This window comes from Notolabrus celidotus, chromosome 3 (assembly GCF_009762535.1).
Source record: "Notolabrus celidotus isolate fNotCel1 chromosome 3, fNotCel1.pri, whole genome shotgun sequence".
Lineage (NCBI taxonomy): Eukaryota > Metazoa > Chordata > Actinopteri > Labriformes > Labridae > Notolabrus > Notolabrus celidotus.
Window position 1 is genome coordinate 26880682 of NC_048274.1, and position 20580 is coordinate 26901261.

Consider the following 20580-nt stretch of genomic DNA (forward strand, 5'->3'; position numbering starts at 1 on the left):
CAAGCTCATGGGAGTCATACAAGATATTAATTATTTTTTCCAAGGCACCATGGCTTTATGTTCTGATGTTATTGTAGCATGTTTGTGTATTCAAAGTAAAGTATGTTTAATTTCCACATTATTTTTGTATGTGACAAGACTTTTGTCCAAGCAAAATCTGACCTTTCTGTCCTAATTAAATGAAAAAACTTAATGAATGATAAAAAAACTTTATTTTGGTAAAATACAAATAATTTAGAGGGCTTTGCCTTTCATATGAGCCATTTCTGATTCCAATTGATCAACTACAAGTAACGTTGTTATTTGTTGTTCCTACAACTTGGATAAGTGATTCAGGGACTGTACAGTTGTGCTCATAAGTTTACCTACCCTGGCAGAATTTTTGATTTTTTGGGCCATTTTTCAGAGAATATGAATGATAAGACAAAATATTTTTTTCACTCATGGTTAGTGGTTGGGTGAAGCAAAACAAATGTGTTTACTCTTTTTATATCATAAAGACAACAGAAACTACCAAAGAAACCATAAATTCTGCCAGGGTATGTAAACTTATGAGCACAACTGTATACAGGCATACTGTAATTATTTGGACCATTTTTTTCTGTGCTTACAACACAGAACAATACATATTAATAACAAATAAAGAAAAAAATGCACAGCCCAGTAGTTGATTGTGACACAATGCACAGATTTAATATTCACAACATACTTGAACACTGTACACATAATACATTTGATAAACCCAGTAAGGGCTGCATGTCTAAATGTATACAAATGTTGTTACTGAGTAGCCCTGAGCTGTTTGCTTTGATTGGAACAGACTTTAATTTAAACTGGACTTAAATTACATCATATAACTCAATTTCCTATTTCATTTAAAATCCTTTACATGGTATTGTACACATTAATGGGAAACCAGACTTCCACATCAAACACTTTGGTTAGCACAACAGTGAATAATTCCAGTCAGTTATTCAGTCCACTTAAGATAGAGGGTAGGAAGCACATGCAGCCAGGCCACACATGTTATTTCCTCTCTCGATCAAAAAATACCTAGAGAAATACAAAAAGAGAGAGATGTCCATCATCTCTGAAAACTGGTACAAACCATCACACTGAAATAAACACACACAAACAGACACAGACTATATTTACCCGTCCATTCCCCAGGCTGTGCCCCAAGAGTTCTTCACAATCCAATAAAGCATGCCGTTCTTCTCAGCTCCATAACCCACCGCCAGGACTGCATGATTCACCATGTCTGCTGTTTTCTCACACTGCAAGCTAAACAGACAACATGGATGGCTTTAGATCAATAGGCCTCAAGTCTTTTGTAGGGTAAGTGGGCTGATATCTGCACCTATGCAAAGGTGCACTATGAAGCAGTGTCTGTTGATAATTGTGTGACTATTCCAAGACATAACACAGAGGAACAGAGGGAACAAAACTAAGACAATCTAAGACTTTAAAAAGCAGACTCATTTCAGATATCAGTCTGAAAATATTTCACATGGCTCAAACGTTTATGTCTTCTCAGTTAATAGGAGAAAGTTGAGTGCAGTGGACCACAAGAACTCATAACTTTAAGTACCATAACAAATTAGCTCACTTATAAATAGCTCCCTATTAGGGATGGATATGTTCCACGCCTGCAGGCAGCACACTGTTCAAGATAAAGCAGAAAGTAGCCAGTAGCATGGTGCTTATCTCACTGGTCATCACACTGATTTAAAACCAATGTTGACAGGAACCAACAAGAAAAACTGTACAAAAATACTGAATCTAACAACCTTTGGTGGCTTCAAAATTAAACTAAACTCTAAAGATATAGACGTGAAAATGCAATCCTGTTTCTCATAATGATGTGGATGTTTGGGGTTAATGAAATAGTTACAATTCTGATACATTTTTTCACTATTATGAATGAGTAATAAGATTTCTGTCATTGCAGATTTTACTTGTTGACACGAGTACCAAATAATCCTCTTGTACACAGAAATAACTTTTGGGCTGCTGGATTACTGGAATAAATTAAACTCTTGTGTTAAACTCTACTTTGTATAAACAAGCACAAAGAGGCCAAAACAATGTGCTCACTGTCCTGTTTCACCACGTTATTCATATGAACAGTAGTATATTGCACATACATACGTTTTCAGAGAGTGAATGAGGTCCTTGGCTCACCTGGAGTAAACACCTGCTTTGTAGTGCATAAAATCAGCTGTGACCTCAAAGGCAAAGGACACAGGGTTGAGCCAGGCCACAGCATCTACCATGGCCTGTTCATCATACTGTGGACAAAAACCCCCCACAAATTATTGTAGGTACTAAAGCTAAACAATGTTTTAAGTACAATGTTGGCCACCCATTATGTCAGACTGTAACCACCTGTTTTCCTAACTGTGTGTGCAGAGTTAAGCTGTTAAAAGAATGTATTTCCTTACACTAAGATATCTGCTTCTTGTCTCTTCCTCAGGGTCACTTGGTTAACTGGTTACATTGGTTTCATCACACCTCTGAGGAGTTGCATGTAGGTTCATGTTTGTGTGTTTGCATTGTACATTTTCTGTTGAACAGCTGTTGTGACACCAACAAACCTCTAACTCACGGATAATGGGATAACAGGGCTCACTAGAGACACTGCTCCTCTTATTTGTGCCCTCTATCTACTTGTGTGAAGATGCCAATGTCCCTTTTGACATATTGAATACAATTCAAGTTTGTACATGTGCCTTCATATTAATATGTTAACACTTGTTTACTCACAGCTGTTATGTTGACAACATCCCAGACAAAAGCAACCGCCTGTGAAGGCTTAAAAAGGCAAGTGTCTTCCTACAACAAGAAGGATACAATACAGTCATGGGGATTATGTTTGACATCAGACATACTTATGAAGAGGCATTAACCTGTAAAATACATACATGGCCTTTGTAAGGGTAGTCCTCCTCTGACATAAGGCCCTTGTTGTATTTGACGTACTCAAATGCCTGGCTGGGGAGTCCACTGAAACAAATCAAGAAGTGTTTTAACAGCCTGAAGCCAAGGTCTACATAAAACTGGAAAATGTGCAAATTATTAAAAAAAAAGGTGTCATGCTTCTTACCCCATGCATCCATAATTCTTGAAGGCATAAGCACAGTCTATCAGCTGCTGCTCAGACTGGTGGAGAAAGCAAACAATCACATTTCTAGACACAAAGTTATCGTAATAGTTTGAATGGTGCAACACATCAAACAGTAGAGCAGGAGTTTCTTTTGGAAGTCTATCTTCTACATGATCCATGTTTGATCTTTGTGGATCAGAAGTTCCACACGTGAGATCTGAAATGTGCTGTGAATAATTAAACAGGCATCACACAGCTCTCACCAGAGATACCAGCTTCCCACTAACGATAGCATTCACAGACTCTAAACAGCCAGTGGTAGAGAAGGTCCAACAGCTTCCACAGTGACCCTAAAGACACAAACACATACCAACTCTTGAGTCATTTATATCACAAGGGCAAGCCACAGATTGTACACATGAAGGTCAATTGCATAAGATGGTTGTAAAAGGTCTTCTGTGTCGAAGAAAACTAACCTGAAAATTATTTCAACTCTTAGTTGCTTTGACTTTTGAGTTAAAAATGTATAAAATAAAGCTTGTGTTTAAATTTGGTGTATGGATGTTTGAAAATATCAATATAATGATGCTTTTGGTTGATGACTGGAAACGTAATGAGGAACATACGACACCAATTCATTTTTTTTTATAGATTATTAACCTTTAAAAATGTTCAATACTATATCACTGAGTACTCTTTAAGCTTTAATACCACTTTCATTTCATAGACCAATGTAACATTAAAAAGTAGTGGTCATACTGTTGGTTGTTTTTCTGCTTGTCATCTTTTAAACAGAGTAGCATATTTACTCTTAAGTACATTGAGCCACATTTATAACTATGTTTTTAGCAAATTAATAATAATATTAATATTAATAATAATAATAATAATAATAATAATAATAATAATAATAATAATACATTTATAATACCTTTAAAATCAAATGTTTACAAAGTGCTTTGACAAACAAAGCATGGTTCAATAACAGCAAACATTTCGAAAGAAAGGGAGGAGGAACTTTAACAATGCAAAACAAAATGCAACGCAAGAGGTTAAGAGAAATACATGCAATTAAACAGAATGAATTGGCAGGTTATAGACCAGTAAATCGTTGTTGAGAGGTTTTCAAGGACAAATAAATAAATAAGAATAAATTAAAAAAATGGATAAGTAAATAAAAGATCAAAAAGACAATAAAAGAGGTTTTCAAATAAGCGGACGACATCACATCGGGGAAAATTAGAAAAAGGGTTCAGGATAAATTAGGAACATTAAAATAATAAATGAAAAAATAAAATAAAACAATAAATAATCAAATACAATTTAAAACAATTAACTATTTGGATAAAAATTTAAATTAATAATAAAATAGAAGTAAAAGCAGTTAGACAGATAAAATCACATAAAAGCAAGTCTGTAAAAATGGGTTTTAAGAAGAGATTTAAAAGATGTCACTGAATAATCCTGTTGCCACTGTAATGTTACATCATGTGGTTGAATATTTTTGATGCTTGCAAAAAATGAGTGTTCCTGTCCTTCATGATGCTGTCATTACAATGCCACCTGATTGCATAGTTTATGTTCACATTTATTCATTTGACAGAGGATTTTGTCTTACAGTTTTCACATTTAGAGGGAAGTTCAATAGTATCCTCAGTTTAATGTCTTTATCCACATAACTCTCCCTCTTGAATCAGGCAGTTCACTACTCTAATAAGATACCTGGTTCTTCACAGGAGTCACGATGTTCCCTTTCTTCCTCCAGTCTATAGACCGGGGGTTTGGACGCGTCCTGCTGACATGATGCCCTGTAGTCGCTGAACAGTTCTACAAAAGATAAGAGGTATGGGATTAAGGAAGTTATAAGAGCACCTGCTGTATCAAGAGTGTTGCATATTAAGATGGATCATACCTGAGGCTGTGTAAGAAGGTACGACTTCCTGAATTCCTCAAATGACATGTCTGAGAACTGATTCAGGCCCACTAGATACAAAAAAACTGTGTGAGAAAATGTGTGTTTGTTTTTTAACTATGACTTTTTAAGAGTAGAACTGAACTTTACTTGTGAAAGAGTGATTCCCCTCATTATGATGATCAATTATCTTCTTATTCTCTATGAATGTTTGGAGTCTGTAATAATACTCCTCAGTGGAATAGACTTTGTTGTGCTGCAAAAGAAAAGAAAAAAAAGAAAGATGCCAGCTTATACAAAGAAAATATTCTATTTTTAAAATGTGATGATAAATCATTCAGAGTCAAAATTCACCGGACTGATTACAATGATTACATTTCAGTGACTTTTTTATTTACACACTGTACCTGTAACATCCACTGTTTGAAATTATGATCCCCTGATGGGACAGATGAAGGAAATCAGTTAAAAAAACAGTCTCATAATGAACAATTCAAACTTTCAAATTCAGCCATTTGTGAAAGAGACATTTTTTCTCTCAAACATTTAAGTCATTTATTTCCTAAAATATACAAATGTTAGGACAATGTGGTGTGTAGTGTTTCAATTAGATGCTACTTTAATTCTTCTACATTTAAGGGGGAGATTGTACTTTTCAATGCGAAATATAGGTGCTAAAGACTCGCGACCCCCACTGTCCCTCAAAGTTATCCAATGTGGCTTTATTCAGCTGGTCTGCAGAAAATTAGCCAACCTATATGAGTATGTGTCTGTGTTTCCTGTGCCTTTATGAATGAACCTACTGCTACTGTTGCTTTTGATAATTAACTGTTCACTAACCCTAAACTTAGGAGTCATCTGGCAAAAAGAAAGGCAGAAAACTCATTTACATTTTCTATTTTCAAGGTTTTATTTCAAGGTTAGCTACTATTTTTGTCGATATTTTTACTATAATGGGAAAAATTTGCTATTTTTACATAACTAAAAAGAAAACATTCTGGAAGACTTCTCACGACCCCCCAGGGGATCCCGACCCACAATTTGGGAACCCCCGGCCTAAGCACCATAAGTAGCGTTGGCAAAACTTGACAAGCTCATACAATGTGTTTTTACGAGACATCTTTGTAAAGACAACAGCGACTAACTTTTAATATTTACCATAAACAACAAACAAAACGTCACTTACCTTCGAGTAATATTAATGGCGTTAAATGAACTAAAGTAAAAGCGATGCTTATTAACCAAACAGCACCGAGCGCCATGCTTAAGGCTGATTTATACTTCTGCGTTACACTCCTAAAGCTGTAAGGGTGTCACATGACTCGGCTCGTTCTGTAATGAATACGTAACACCCCCTTCTCCCAGCCCCCTATGATCTCCAGTCCTGGAAAGCTTCAAGTACAAAGTTAATGTGCTTTGACAAAGTGAAACACACCTTGAGGACACTTTATCCCCCTGAGAAAGAATAGATTTATTAACAAGAGGTAATCAGGAAAGAATACACTTTTATACAAAACTGGAAATACTACTCAAGCTGTTGAAATAAACTGAAAGATAATTCTCATACCACTGGGTATTGCTCACTGCAAACATTTGATGTGCCTGTTAGAGGGTAAAGATTCAGGTGCAAGGGTGGGGTTTAAATACAGTACACATACTGTTCTAGATATAGGTTTGATTTGAACACGTGAAAGTGGTTCATGCCTGCCACTTAAGCTTTAGGTGTTTTCTATACAAAGCCTGTAAAAAATACCTATAAATATTCCAAGAATAAGCACAACATAACTACTGTATAATTCCTGCTAACACATTGGAATAGACAGGATACAGAATGTGTTACACTTATAAGTTGCTTTCAACATTTGTTTCAAAGTATCATACACAGAAAAGTTACAGAGTTGAACAATCATAAGGATAACACATTTCGAGGGATATGTATTTAACACATTGCACGTTAGGAAATGCATCAGACTGCCTGTACAGGATGTTGTACACAGCAAATACTTCTGCGTCATTGGCAAATTGTAGAACAAAATAGTTGACATATTTGTGGTTTATAATCCATTTGGAGATTAAGGCAAAACTATAATGCACTGGCCAGAGAGGATTAAACATAAAATCTCTGTCACTGTCTCAGTGTAGAAGCTGGGAATTTAACTTCCTGAAGTGGCTCAATATTGGTTACATCTGCTACATACACTGCCCAGTGCTTATGCTATATATACATCATGTTGCCCACCAGGGGAATAAGGTGATGATCAGCAAAGCATAACAACCCATCTCTACCAGCGGAAAAAAAGTCTTTCCAGCTCTTTCAGAAGTCGTGTCAATTTAACTCAAACTTTCCAAACGTCTAATCCTTGTAATTCAGTGGCTACGTTAAACATCTGAACACATGAGTCAACTTGTGACAAAGGAGCAGTCGCACTTTCACCTCTGAATTCCTCTGAGATAGATTTAGAAAGGTAAAAATGTTAAGACTTTAACATCCCCATTTTTAACTCTTAAATCCCAAAGATTTGTATCCTTTAGATTACTGATTTAAGTAAGTGGATGGGGGACTGGGGACAAAATGGCTGAAGTCACAGCTGCAGCACTGATAAGGCTAAATGTTTGTTTTGGGGATTTGTTTAAAAAATAGTAGCTATGTGAACTTCTCTCTTTGTCTTTAACATCCAAGCTGAAAATTGGAGTTGATATTCATGTGTCAATAATAAACCAGCTCTCAGCAATGAAAGCCTCTTTAAACTGCATGTTCCCATTAGGATATGATTAAATATAATGTCTTTATACTCTTTAATCTTTTAATTCTGTGGTTGAAAATTACTTCAACGTAAAATGGTATTTAAGACGATAAATAACATATAAATACTCTGTAACTATATAAATAAAACCACTCTGGGCTTCTACTCGGTCTCTAATAACGATTATACATAACGAGTCCATTGGGGAGCACATACTAGAAGGGCACAGCCTATTGTGTCTAATACAAATAATAGTATATGTACATTATGATATATATCTTTCCTGTACACTCTAGATGCGGGCTGAGAGAGAAAGAGAGAGAGAGAGAGAGAGAGAGAGAGAGAGAGAGAGAGAGAGAGAGAGAGAGAGAGAGAGAGAGAGAGAGAGAGAGACTTCCTCTTCATGATGAAGTTTTCGGCTCGATTCTCAGAGACGCTTCATAAAGGCTCTCCTCATCCAGCACTGTACTGTTGTCCAGCAGGTACTTTGCAACCTCAGAAACAGAGAAAATATTTATTAGGCTCTACAGTAATAACAAGTGTTGACTCATTCTGTATACCTAAGCATTACGCATCATTAGGCATTTCTTCAATGGTCAGTTGGTTCTATCAGTGCTTTAGACTAACACATTTTAGACTGCAGGGACATTACAAACCAAGCTTCATCACTCTTTCTTTTTGAAACATTTAGTGAAACATGAAACACCAAAAGCCTCCTGATGAATGTCCAAACATTGTGCTAATAACTACAACAATCTTTTAGGAATGTATGGTGTATACTGTTCATAAATTAACCTGAAAAAGTAATTCTAAATGAAAAACATGTGGTGAACCTGTTCTTTGGGTTCATATAAACACTTATTTCAGTTTTTTCTTTTTTTCCGAAACTTGTGGCTGGTACATTTTTATGCCTGATATCTGTAACCCATTTATTTAAATTAAATTAATCAATTTTTCTATTTCTATTTCTTTTGAATTTTTATTTTATTTAGTTCATTGTATCATTGCTAGTTTTGATTATTTAAATTTTAAAATCATCAAAGATCAATATTTGGTACTGCTAAGGGTGTCACCTCCCCTGAGCAATTTAGATTTGTATCCTAAATAAATTAAATTGGAAATATAATGTATTATTGTCATGTAAAACATCCAAGCAAGTATCACAGTTCAGACAAAAACAGAAAACAGAAGAGATCATCATAAATTAAACTCACCTTTGGTTGATAATCAATCTTGTAAGCTGTTTGCTGAAACTGTCTTATCTCTCTGATAATGTGAGAAATCTGGAGACAAATGAAAATACAGTTTGAGCAATGATAAACTGGATTCAAACAAGTCATACATGAGAATGTTATAACTTATTTTGTTTTCTGCACCATTCTCATCTTGGAGAAGTTGACCAGGTTGTCCTCTGTGTAGTTTGGTGTCCCTTCCTCAATGAAGGCCAAGTCCGTCAGGTACATTCCCAGGTAGGGAACACATGGAGGGTCACAGCTGACGACGAAGGAGACAAATTGAATTGTACAGCCATAGAACACCACCACAATATAAGAAGAACAGGAACGATATGTGCCCTAAATACTGACTTCTTCAGAGCTTCTCTCAGGTTTTTGAATCGTCCCTCTGATGACACCAGCTTCTGTAATTTATCGATCACAGTCTTTGTCTAGAAAACGGATTGAAGATAAAAATTTAATTGCAAGAAAAATCATCATAATATTTTTGTCATTGACATTTTCAGAGTGAGGATAATGTTTTTAAAAAGAACAATTATTGACCTAAGAGCATGTTGCCTTTTTTATTTTGTTTTATCTGTAAAAATATAATTTTAATTTTATTTAGATTAAGAAATAACTCTCATGTAAAGTTTAACATTTGGGAAGTAATTCTATGTAATTAAACCAAACAAATGAGAGGATAGCTGCTGCTTTCATGTCAAGCTAAAAGAGTGGGGACACAGTTAGCTTAGCTTTGCATAAAGACTACAAGCAGGGAGAGACACAAGCTCCACAAGCACAAAATAGTAGTTTGTAATTTATGTTTTGTTGGTTTGATTTGAACAAAAATCAAAGGTCTACAGATAAGTTATGTGTTGGAAGTAATTCTTGGCTGGATGCAGTGCTCACAGCAAGCCCCACATCATGTGCAGTTATTGAGTCAGATATGCTGATACCTGCTTGGAGACTTTGAGCCAGGTTTTCTTGAGACGGAAGATGGAGCTGCGGTTCAGAGAAGAAGTTATCTCCAAAATGGCATTGTAGTTGTGGAGACAGCGACAGATGTCAGCCACTGCCACCCATTTCTCTATCACTGCCGCGCGCATGTTGACATCGTCCGACTGAAGGATCTCTGTAGCAATCCTGTTGCTGACCTGATAAAATGATAATAATACATGGTTATGATAACAACTGTCTATCTATCTATCTTAAAAGAAAGTATCTTCGATTCACAATGACAGACTGAACACATACGTCATTGAAATGCTTTGTTGTTTTCATGATGTACGGAGTTCTCTCGTTCTTGTCATTTTTCATCCAGCCTTGACCAAAGAACTCCCTGTAAGAGAAATATTCTTATATAAGTGAAATCACACTCACATTCACAGTTCCTGTTTGTGTGTATGTGTGTACACCTGGATACGTGTGCACAACTCACTCGTACGGGATGGCCTTGAAGATCAGGTGGTCCAGCAGTGTGAGCTGCTCAGCTATCTCCAGGGCAGAGTGGCTCTCAAAGGGCTCAGTCTTACAGTCATCCATGGCCTGACGCACACGATGAGAAACACAATCACAACACAAATACAGCACAAAATATTCCTTATACACTCTCAGTGATTTAAAGAAATTGATTTTAAGATCTTTCTCTGACCGTCTGTGCGATCTCCTCCAGGCTGACCTGGTTGTCTCCAGGGTCCTCCTGGGTGAGAGTCCTTCATGAGGTAAGAGGAGAAAGTAGAGTTATTAGAGATCCTCTTTTTACAAAGTATCTTTTGACCATTTTATTTTTATTTCAGGCACTAGGTTGACAATTTTGGTCAGACACAGATACTAGTGTTTCAAATCAGTTTAGCCATGTTAGTTGAATGCAAAAGCTGTAGACTCTATAAAAGGAGTGGACAAAGTCATTCTCAATTACTGCTTGAGTCTTGAGCTCAGCACTTTGGCCTTTTCTATCTTGTTTTTTTGGGGGCCAGAAGTGACCATGTTTGAATGACTGGCCGAAAACTATAGATATATTTCCATCCTTGTCAATAACTTGTACAGGCATTCCAAACATATTCTGAGTTATACTGCATTTTTTAATAAAAGGGGCCATAATTAGTAACCATTATTCTGTCTTGGAAGGACTTGAGACTTGACTGATAAAAAAAAATGTTTATGATCATAAAATCACTTGTAAAATGTTAACAGAGGTTTTAAAAAGTGAGAAGCATAGCAGTGTGTTTCATATCATCAAACTTGGTTTTGCAACAGGTGGAGTCTCCCCCTGCTGGTCATTCTAAAGAATGTATGTTTCAAGAACTTTCACATTGGCTTTAGTTTTAAAACCGGTAAGCTAAGTCCTTACAGTTCAATGTTAAAGTAATATCAGAAAATAATTCAGGGATAGTCAGCTCCCCTTTTAGTATACAAATTCATTTTGTGGAAGTCTGTTGGGTTTAAATGTAGGCTGGCACCAGGTAGAATATGTTATTTCTTTAGTTTGTGTTACCCAGACTGATTGATAGCATCAGAAATGTATGTAGAGATGTATCCTTAATGATTGTATCTTCAGTCAGTTAATTATTACAGACCTGATAATGTTGGCGGCTGCCTTTCTCTCCTGTGTCAGGAGCTCTGGATCATGCATCACCTCTTCCAGGAAGCTGATTACCCTCATTTTCAGCTCTGTGTTCAGCTCAAAGTCCTGAAGAACAACACAGGAAAAACAGCAAAGTCTGAGAACAAGTGTTGCTTTTACTCTGCAATGCCCTTCAGAAAAAAAACCCACACAATTAATGAGATTAAAAGTGTAGGTGAACTGTACTTGGGAGTGTTTGGAGACCCAGTGACGCAGAACATTCAGGACTCTGTTTGTTGCTGCCCTTCTGATGACAAACTCTTTGTCTCCATTCCTCTGGTCTGTGGGAAAACCTGGAACCAAATGTAACAAAGTTTTAGAACCACAGATATTTGTATGCCCTTCTCCAGACTAAACTATGTTACTGACAGTGAAACTGGGAGTTAGAATCATGATGTGAAGAAAGCAAAAATGTTAGAATGACATGAGGTGAAATCATTTTGAGCTAGGCAGTACTTTCCTCAACCAAATTATTTACAGTTAGTCTTGCATTAGAACTTTGAAGCATGCTAAACAACAATAATGGAAAATTCAATCAATGAAAAATGATCACCAATTTGTATTTAAACCCAAAGTGGATCTAAAAACAGTCAAAGAATGAAAGGATGCTTGAGCTGAGGACTTCACCCTTGTTTGCTTGAAGGCACTGTGGCATCCTCATCAGGCCTAAACTACCAAAGTTTTGAACCAATGACCAGCTGATCTTTATAAAAATAAGAAACATTTCTTCTCCTAGAAATGATTTGTTTGATCAATTAATTTTCTTGGGATTGAATTTGATTTTAGTTTACTTTTATTCAGATTACAGAGGTTGACAACAGCAGGCAAAGGGAACTTCTATTGATCAACAGAAGTAGTGTGACTGACCTGTGCTGGCGAGCGACATGCGGCGGTACTTCTCCTTAGTTGGTGTGCCTTCATTGGCACCAGCGGTGGCGATGGCGAAGGCTGAAGCGGCAGAAAGGGCACTGCGGTTATTGTCCAGCTCCCGACAAGATGACACCACCATGCCATTGTTGAAGGAAAACAAGGAAAACTCTACAGTGAGGGGGAAAAAAAGAGATGTTTTAATATCAAATCACTTCATGGCTTTACTATGATTTTCATCAAAAAGTTAAAGAGCACTTTTACTAAATTCATGTCTCATTTTCTGCCACGCACTTTCAAAATGCTGTCAGCTCATTGGTTGGGTGAAAAATGGCTTCGTGATTTTGTACTTGTAGTGCTGTTAAAAATAGGCTGCTGACCAGTGGAGGGCAACAGAGAGCTAAAAACGGCCCAGTGCAGTGTGTGCAGCAGCTTGTGGTAGTGACGGTGTACACTTCACTGTGTCTGCCTCTCTGCCTCCCTCCTTCACCCTCCTCCCTTCCTCCCTGCCTTCCTCCGTGCAGCCGGGGGCGTTGTAGAAGAACATGCACATCGTTGCTTAGGTACAAGGTTTCCTTCCACCTACTCACACAAGGCACTGGCTTCCCTTGTATCTAGCACCGTGGGAAGAGAACACACTGGGGATGAATTGTGCCTGACTACCTACGGGGGGGATACTCCCTCTCTGTGCGATGTGGGGAGGGCCGGGGGGATGTGGGTGGTTTTTATCAAGACCTTATTTGGATATAGTTACCGTTGTCATTTGCTGGAAAAAAAAGTTGCTCATGCAGACTATTGTAGCAGGGTTCATTTTACTGCAACAAGGTTATTTTACTGTAAAAAATACTCTTATCATTTCAACCTCTTTGCAATTTTCACATGCAGAAAGTCCCTGTTTGATTTTGTAATACTGGAACTAATGAAACATAACCTGACATACTGAATTATGTCTTTGATACAGTTGATTTTAGCTGAAAGAAGGATGTGGACATACAGCTGACATTTCTCTGCTGGTAAGAGACACTCGCCAGCTTACAGAAGTTTTTGCCACACAGCACTCTTGAGGTAAATGATGGCAGATGATGAGAAATTGATGCATTTGTACCACAGTTATATTTGTTCATTAGTGTAAAGTTTAATTGCTAATAAGGTAAATACGAAGATTTCAAACAGGAGGGAAAAACTAGCCTTGCTCTGTCTAATTATTTGTCTTCATGCAGCAAAAACGTACACCCTTGAAGTTTACGAATAAACAACACAGGAGATTGTGTGCTTGATTATTCAATAGCAAGGCAAAGTATCTCTATGGAATCACCGCTGGAAGCCTAATCTCGAAGGAGACTAAGGCAAGTAACTGTGCTAAGCCGGGTAATAGTTTAGCTCATAACCCTCTTAAAATGACAATGGGCTCTCTCAACTCTTTAGGGTTTTGTATGGAATAATCAACCAAGGTACAGGTGTTACAAAAATAAGCATTCGAGATAGATGGTGTTTGATATCAAACTTTATGCTAAGATATGTTAGCATAATAGATGTCAATTTCTATATTTCACTTAAAGTCAGATTATCTCTCCTATTTTACCATATTTTATTTGTAATATTATTATTTTATTTTATTTTTTATTACCATCTGTCGGCTTGTCATTTTGTTTATTCTGTTTATTCCTCTGCCTGAATCTCCTTCATTGCACTGTATTTAGGATCTCGGTCTTGGTCAGGGGGGTGGTCGGTGTTAATGTGGGGTAAATAAAGTTAAAAAAAAAAGCTATGCAAACATGAGTTAGCTCCTTATTTATATTCATAAACTGGCAGGACTAGGACTTGAGTCTGACTGAGTCCTGATTTTCAGGACACGTGACTTAACTTGAGCTAAAGCACTGATGGCAGACTTGGGCTCCAACCTTTCACTACTTTACGTTTTCAAAGAGAAGACCCAGACTTATTTACTGATAAAGACTGTTTTAGTGGTGTTTTTGTATAAGGTCCTAATAACTTATTCAGTTTCCAACAAGGGCCGACGTTTATGTTCATATGTTTGGATGTTCCACATCCATCTTGTTCAGCAACAGTTCCTGACAGGATGCCCAAAAAAGGCACTACGAATTGTTTGCATTGCTTACAAAGTTTCACAGCAAATGTGTAGTGCAATGCAACATGTTCAATATGTAAAAGGGAAATTTAAGAGAAGACAGAAACCAGCTCAAAATTTATCAGACATCTGTCCAGGATGCACAAAGAAAAGTGATAGAGATACTAAAGTTACGTGACTGTTGGTTAGCTGCTAGCTAGCTGTAGTAGTTTGGAATGAAGCAGCGTTCCTCTTTATGAATCCTAAAGTAATGGGGACTCGATACAGACTCATGTAACACAGTCTTGACACAAAGTTGGACTCAGGTATTGGGGACTCAACACAGACTCCACTCAGATTCTTCTTTTGTGACTCAGACTTTAACACAGGGGACGTTAGACTAGAGGTTTGGTGACTCCACTACAACATTAGTTTCAGTCTTGTCATCTAACTCGGCAAGAAAGTAAAAAGGATAAATCACCAAAGTAAAGGATTTGTGTTGTTAGCTTGTTACTTTTGGGCAGAGCTCACTGCTTAATCACTGACAGTCACATTGAGAGTGTATTATAAGAAAAGGCAGCCTGTAAATGTGTTAATGTTACCAGTGTTTTTTTCTTCTTGTAATTGGCATGATCTACTATTATCAGTTTTATTTATTCATATTTACATTTGCCAAGACACTCCGCTGGCAAGTACTCTATGTCACTAAAACTAAGCGGTAAGCCACTGCATTTTGCCAGCTGTCACAGTCTTGCCAACTCATTTTTTTTATCTGGTGGTTTCGGATTCAGAAGTAGATCATGAAACATTGTAAAAGGGTCTGGTCTCAGAAATAAACAGCTTCAAGAGAACATCACTGGACGACAACGCAGGGTTGTATAATCATCATCATACTGTACCAGAGTTTTTTGACTTGACATTCTTGGGTGTTGATGGGGACTTTGGAGGGGACATTTCTGCTTCTGTTTCATCGCTCTGACTCGGGTCCTCATCACACTCCTCTCTCATGGACAGATCTGGACAGAAGGAGGCAATTACAGTCGTGAAGAAAACACTGCAAAAAAACACTGTTTCCAAATCTGTGGGGGCAATAGTCATGCCAACTGGATTTTACAATATTATTATAAAAAACGAACAATTTGAAGTTTGAAAATCACATGGAAAAGTTGATTTCATGATCAGTCACATGTCATTATTTTTCTCTTTAGATATCTCAAAGTTTTTAGTGTTATAGGATAATACATTGAAGAAATGAGAGTACATTTGAATCTAAATAAACATGAGTGAACTCCCTCAGACAGTACTCTGACCTTGCTTGCTGGGGACGGCATCCTCAGCCTTGCCTTCAGTTTTGGGCTCTCCCTCATCGGGGATCTTGCTGGCCATGGTGCTTGACACATAGAACTTGTTCATGTCCAGAGTGGTCTTACTGAAAGGTGACATGGTGGAGTGCATGCTTGCATAGCCATTGGGGGAGCAGCTGAGTGCAGCCAGGTCAAGAGCTTTGCCCCCTGTGATGATGGGGATGTTGAGCGAGAGCTTGCGTCTTCGGTTGGGCGAGGACGACTTGGTGATGGAGAGGGGGGGAGGGGAGGAGAACTTGCGGCTGGCACGCGGCGACGTGGGTGGCTCGCCGTATAGGAGTTTGTTGTTCTGGCTGCTGGCAAAGAAAAGCTCCAAAGAACTGCAGGGAAGAGAGAGTGAAAAGAGGAGGAAAAGAGAGGAGGATGAACAGGGAAGTATATTTTACCACTAAATATAAAGACTTTTTGGATTTTAGGTAATTACTCTCAGTCATGTGAATTGGAGAGAGCAGAAAGAGAAGAGATGGTGAAGATATCTCTGCATTGAACACCTGGTGTCTGTACACAGAAGCTGAGAGGGAAGACATTAACCACACAGCTCTTCGGGAGCTCCTGCCTCTTTTATTTAAGCTACATTGTTTAAGACAGCATCCTCCTTGCACTGAGAGCCACCCCCTCTGAAGGCCTATAAATAGCATGTCAAGTGACAGTGTGGGAGGCACGGGTGCTGCCAACAGCAACCAGCCCAGGGGAGGCCCACAGAGACATGGGGAGAGAGAGAGAAACAGAGAGAATAGGGGAGCCAGAGACAGGCAGAGAGGAGAAGTGGGAGAAAGAGACAGAGGTGCAGTGCAAAAAAAAAAAAAGAAACAACACAGGGGCAGAAACAGTAAGGCTGAGGAGGGGGCGGGCAGGAGCAACACAGAGGATGAGGATTCCACCACAGCGAAGGCAGCTGAAGTGGGCGAATGGGAAACCTTCCGCCTCATATGGTGGTAGCTGATGCAGCCATGTTGTGTCTCCTCGTTTAAATTTGCAGAGCAGTAAGAAAAAGAAAGAGAGAGGAGCAAGGACAGGAATGTGGGAAGGAAAAGGAGGCCGGCACGATAGAGGCAACAAGAGGAAGTCAAAAAGAAAGTGAGAAAGACAAAGCACGAAAGGCAAAGAGGAAAGTCAAGAGAGGACGAGTAAAGTGGAAAGAAGAGAGGAGATAATTAAGCAGGAGAGCAGAGAGGTGTAAGACAAAAGAAGGAAAGGGGAGGAGGAAGAGGAAGAGAGGGAAAGCAGGGTCTGGGTGCAAAACACCTCCATCAATATTTAATACCGTAGAGCCGCTGCAGATGATGGGAGAAAGGGAAAGAGAGAGGGAGGTATGGAGTGAGTGAGGGAGGGAGAAGACGAAGAGAAAAGGAGAGGGTGGGGTCCTGCAGCAGAGTGAAGGGTTACCATGGTGACAGCGCAGCGGAGAGGGGAATGGTCAGACTTGTGGAAAGAAAAATAAGAAGTGAGAGAGGGAAAAAGGGTAAAGGAAAGAAGGAGGAGGAGAAGGAGGAGGGGTTCGGGAGAGGTGGGTGGACGCAGGAACCCAATTAAGTGTGACGGTGGACAGACGTCAGAGGAGCGGATGTGTTGGTGTGACCTCTCACTGCCTCTGCTCTGGTCCCTGTTCACCTGGACAGACCATAATATCATGATGGGCTGCTTACAGAGTCCACGTGAGAAAATTCAGACACCAGGGAGGTCCCACCTTTTCACTGCACCATTACAGCTCTGCTGCTGCATCCTCAGGAGGAAATGTGAAGGAATCTTAAACTTAGTTCCTTCTTCATTTGTCAAGCTGCAGGTATCGGCGTGTGGAGGAGCTTCATGTTACAAACTACTCCAACTGTGCTGTTTAAAGCGTCCACATAAACTACAACAGAGGATGTGTAGGAATAGATTAAATTACACACACTTCACACGCTCGCTTTTACTGGCTGCTGTCACATACCTGTGGTCTGGTCTTCAAAAGTACAGCAGATTCATGTGTCTTGTTATTGAACAGTGCGTACTCTTTATTGAAAAGTGCTTACATAACATTTTTTTTCAGTTGTCTGAGCTGGAGTTTGATCACATCTTATTTGCCCTCAGAGCTCCCCTAGTGGTTAGTTTACTGTTATGCAACCAGTGTGATCTTTCTGAACGTCATGGAGCTGCTTCAAACTATTTTCTGCTCAACACCGTTTTGTTTGTACTGCTAAATCTTCGGGTTACACAAAGTGTTGGTATAAAGACAAAGACTGTCACCATAGTGTCAGGCTCTGCTTCTCCCACAATCTTGGATATCTTGTAAGAATTACACGAGTGTCCTTTTTACATCATGCCTTGTGTTCGATACCCATCCCCTTCTGTCTGACAGGAAAGACTTCATGCTGTGAGGGGCATCTGAAGGAGGCTTTTCTGAAGTTTCTAGGAGTGAATAAGTGAAAGGGCTTAAAAGTCTATGTTATGCTGCACGTAGGCACAGTTGTGTTTTGTAAATAGAGGTGTGAAAAAATATGGATACAGCAATATATCGCAATACTTTGACCTCCAATATGATATCGATATTTCAACTCTTAATATCAATAATTTTGTAATAGTAAAAATTCACATTTTAGCCGAGTTGGAAGTAAAATACAACTTCAGTATTTCAAAAACAATAAAGTGGAAAAGTTGTTTTGCATCAAATAGTTTTGACTTTATTTGTCCTTTAAATTTTGAGTAATATTGTGTGATTTACATTTACACCATCCCTACTTTTTCTTAGTGAGTATCGTATCATGAGGTTCTTGGCAATATTCACCCATAGTGGTAAATATTTGGGTGAAATTGTAACAAGCTAATGTTTAGCTGGTATGTTGTTTGCATATTAGTAGTGTAGCTAATTTCTGTATCAATCATAGGCGAAATCAATGGCATACATTTTTGCAAGTTCTTGGTCATGAACGAAAATGTATCAAGATTTTACCTGATGGTGGAGCTAAATGAAATGTCAAGTTCAGCATTATCCATCATTAAGCATTCATGCATGTTTTGGAAAAAGAGATACTTTGATCCCAAAGGTTCTACCAATAAAATATAATTCATCATGAATCTCATTGGTAGATCAACTTGATTCCACTTGCAGACTGGTTTCACACCTCTGAGGCTGTGTTTGCAAATGGTACATCAATCAAAAGCCCCTTTCACACATGCACTGTTGAAATTTTTAGAAATTGTTTTAGGAGCTCTGCCCCAAAAATCCTCCAAAGTCCTGGTTCACACATGGCCCTTACATGAAGTCTACTCTGTCGAGCGAGGTGGGTGGGGAATGAGTCTACATACACTAAGTATACTATGGAAACTGCAATGTAATGTTTACAACACAACTATGACGCTATAAAGAACTTTGACTTGATGACTTTTTTTTTGCATTCATATCAATGCTACATGCAAACAGTCAGATGTACAGATCTTGGTTGTTATCTTCCTGGAAATTATTTCTGTTGTTCAACCTTGAATATTTGTATTCATCCTGTTACATGTCACTCCTTCAAGTTTGCGCCCGAACTACATGATATAAACGTCATAACCGGCCTGCTTGCTCGCTGTGAATTTTCCAGAATATTTCCTGCTGTGTCTTCACATCAGCTCACAAACTCCAGTTAAGACCTCCTGAAACACTTCACTCATTGGTTCACTCACCGTGCAGGGATGGCACTGATGGGCTTCTTGTAGATGGTGATGAGCTTGTCCAGCACAACGTCGGCACTGGTGAAGACTCGATAAGAGTGGAGGAAGGTGTTCAGGAAGTCGATTGAGAGGAAGCGCAGGTCAGTCAGCCTCTCCAGCAGACGCTCCACGCTGGCATAGCGAATCTGCAGCACTTTGCAGGAGTTCATCATTTTGCTGAAGCGGATGTCGACATCATCACAGTACAAGCTGGTGTCAGATCTGCGATGGAGTTAGAGATATGTTAGGAGGGTTACTCGCAGGGATTTCGCTCATTAGATCACTTTCGTGGTCATGTGTGGGTCAGTGGATGGAGGGTTAAAACTGATTAGGCTTGGCTGAAAAAAACACTGACCAATTCTGTTGTAAAGAAACTTTTGAAAATCTATATCAGGCCTCAGACTCTTCTGTAGGGCTAAATTAGGTTTATCTTGTGGTTAAGAGTATAGTTGTGATTGTTAGATGTAAGTCTAGACATAATGTTATATCACTCAGGGTTCTTACTAGTCTATAAATATAGGCTTGTGTTGGTTTAGGCAGTTTGTTCATGCATTTTTCATGCATTAGTCATATAGTCATGTTATTCAAATGCCAGGCTCTGTTTGTGCATGTATAATGTATGTGCATTTGGACTCTTACTTAATCATCTGTGGCACAGTGACTTTACTGTTTTCCTCAAAGGCATTCATCATCAGTCCGTTGCAGCGGATGTTGTCAATGCACTGCAAGGAAGAGACAGGCAGAAAAAAGGTGTAAGGCATGAGAGTGAATGAGTTCACAAACATGATACAACTTTCTAGTCCTGATGGCTATAAGGCATGCTATTTTACTGTTTTATATTTGTTCATTTCCTATTCCAAAATGCGGAGATATGTTGGCAGACTCTGATATTCAGCAGTCAAGGATGTTAATTGCACAATCTTTTTCACTGGTTTTAAGTCCTGAATAACATTCATCTCCTTTACGAACTGTCCAACTATAGCCATTGTTTCACATTAGGAATAAAA

At 38.6% G+C, this 20580-nt stretch overlaps 2 protein-coding genes across 2 annotated transcripts in view; both read right to left on the reverse strand.

Moving 5' to 3' along the window:
- Positions 1–667: 667 nt before the first annotated feature.
- Positions 668–6311, reverse strand: LOC117809131 (pro-cathepsin H-like). Its single transcript, XM_034678814.1, has 12 exons — positions 6205–6311; positions 5426–5457; positions 5169–5274; positions 5019–5089; positions 4829–4933; positions 3370–3456; positions 3107–3162; positions 2925–3006; positions 2767–2835; positions 2185–2291; positions 1156–1284; positions 668–1053 (listed from the first exon to the last, which is right to left on the reverse strand). Exons 1-12 carry the CDS (start codon positions 6278–6280, stop codon positions 984–986), a joined length of 990 nt encoding a protein of 329 aa, XP_034534705.1. The 5' UTR covers positions 6281–6311; the 3' UTR covers positions 668–983.
- The window catches only part of LOC117809124 (ras-specific guanine nucleotide-releasing factor 1-like), a 30874-nt gene continuing 16498 nt past the window's right edge, over positions 6205–20580 (reverse strand). The window contains exons 13-27 of the mRNA XM_034678799.1: positions 20213–20295; positions 19547–19795; positions 15848–16221; positions 15437–15553; positions 12470–12640; positions 11789–11895; positions 11556–11668; positions 10631–10691; positions 10418–10524; positions 10234–10318; positions 9936–10133; positions 9349–9428; positions 9139–9256; positions 8977–9045; positions 6205–8256 (exon numbers count right to left, since the gene is read on the reverse strand). Coding sequence (XP_034534690.1) covers positions 8164–8256; positions 8977–9045; positions 9139–9256; positions 9349–9428; positions 9936–10133; positions 10234–10318; positions 10418–10524; positions 10631–10691; positions 11556–11668; positions 11789–11895; positions 12470–12640; positions 15437–15553; positions 15848–16221; positions 19547–19795; positions 20213–20295 — 2025 coding nt within the window. The 3' untranslated portion in view covers positions 6205–8163. The remainder of the gene's footprint in view (positions 8257–8976; positions 9046–9138; positions 9257–9348; positions 9429–9935; positions 10134–10233; positions 10319–10417; positions 10525–10630; positions 10692–11555; positions 11669–11788; positions 11896–12469; positions 12641–15436; positions 15554–15847; positions 16222–19546; positions 19796–20212; positions 20296–20580) is intronic.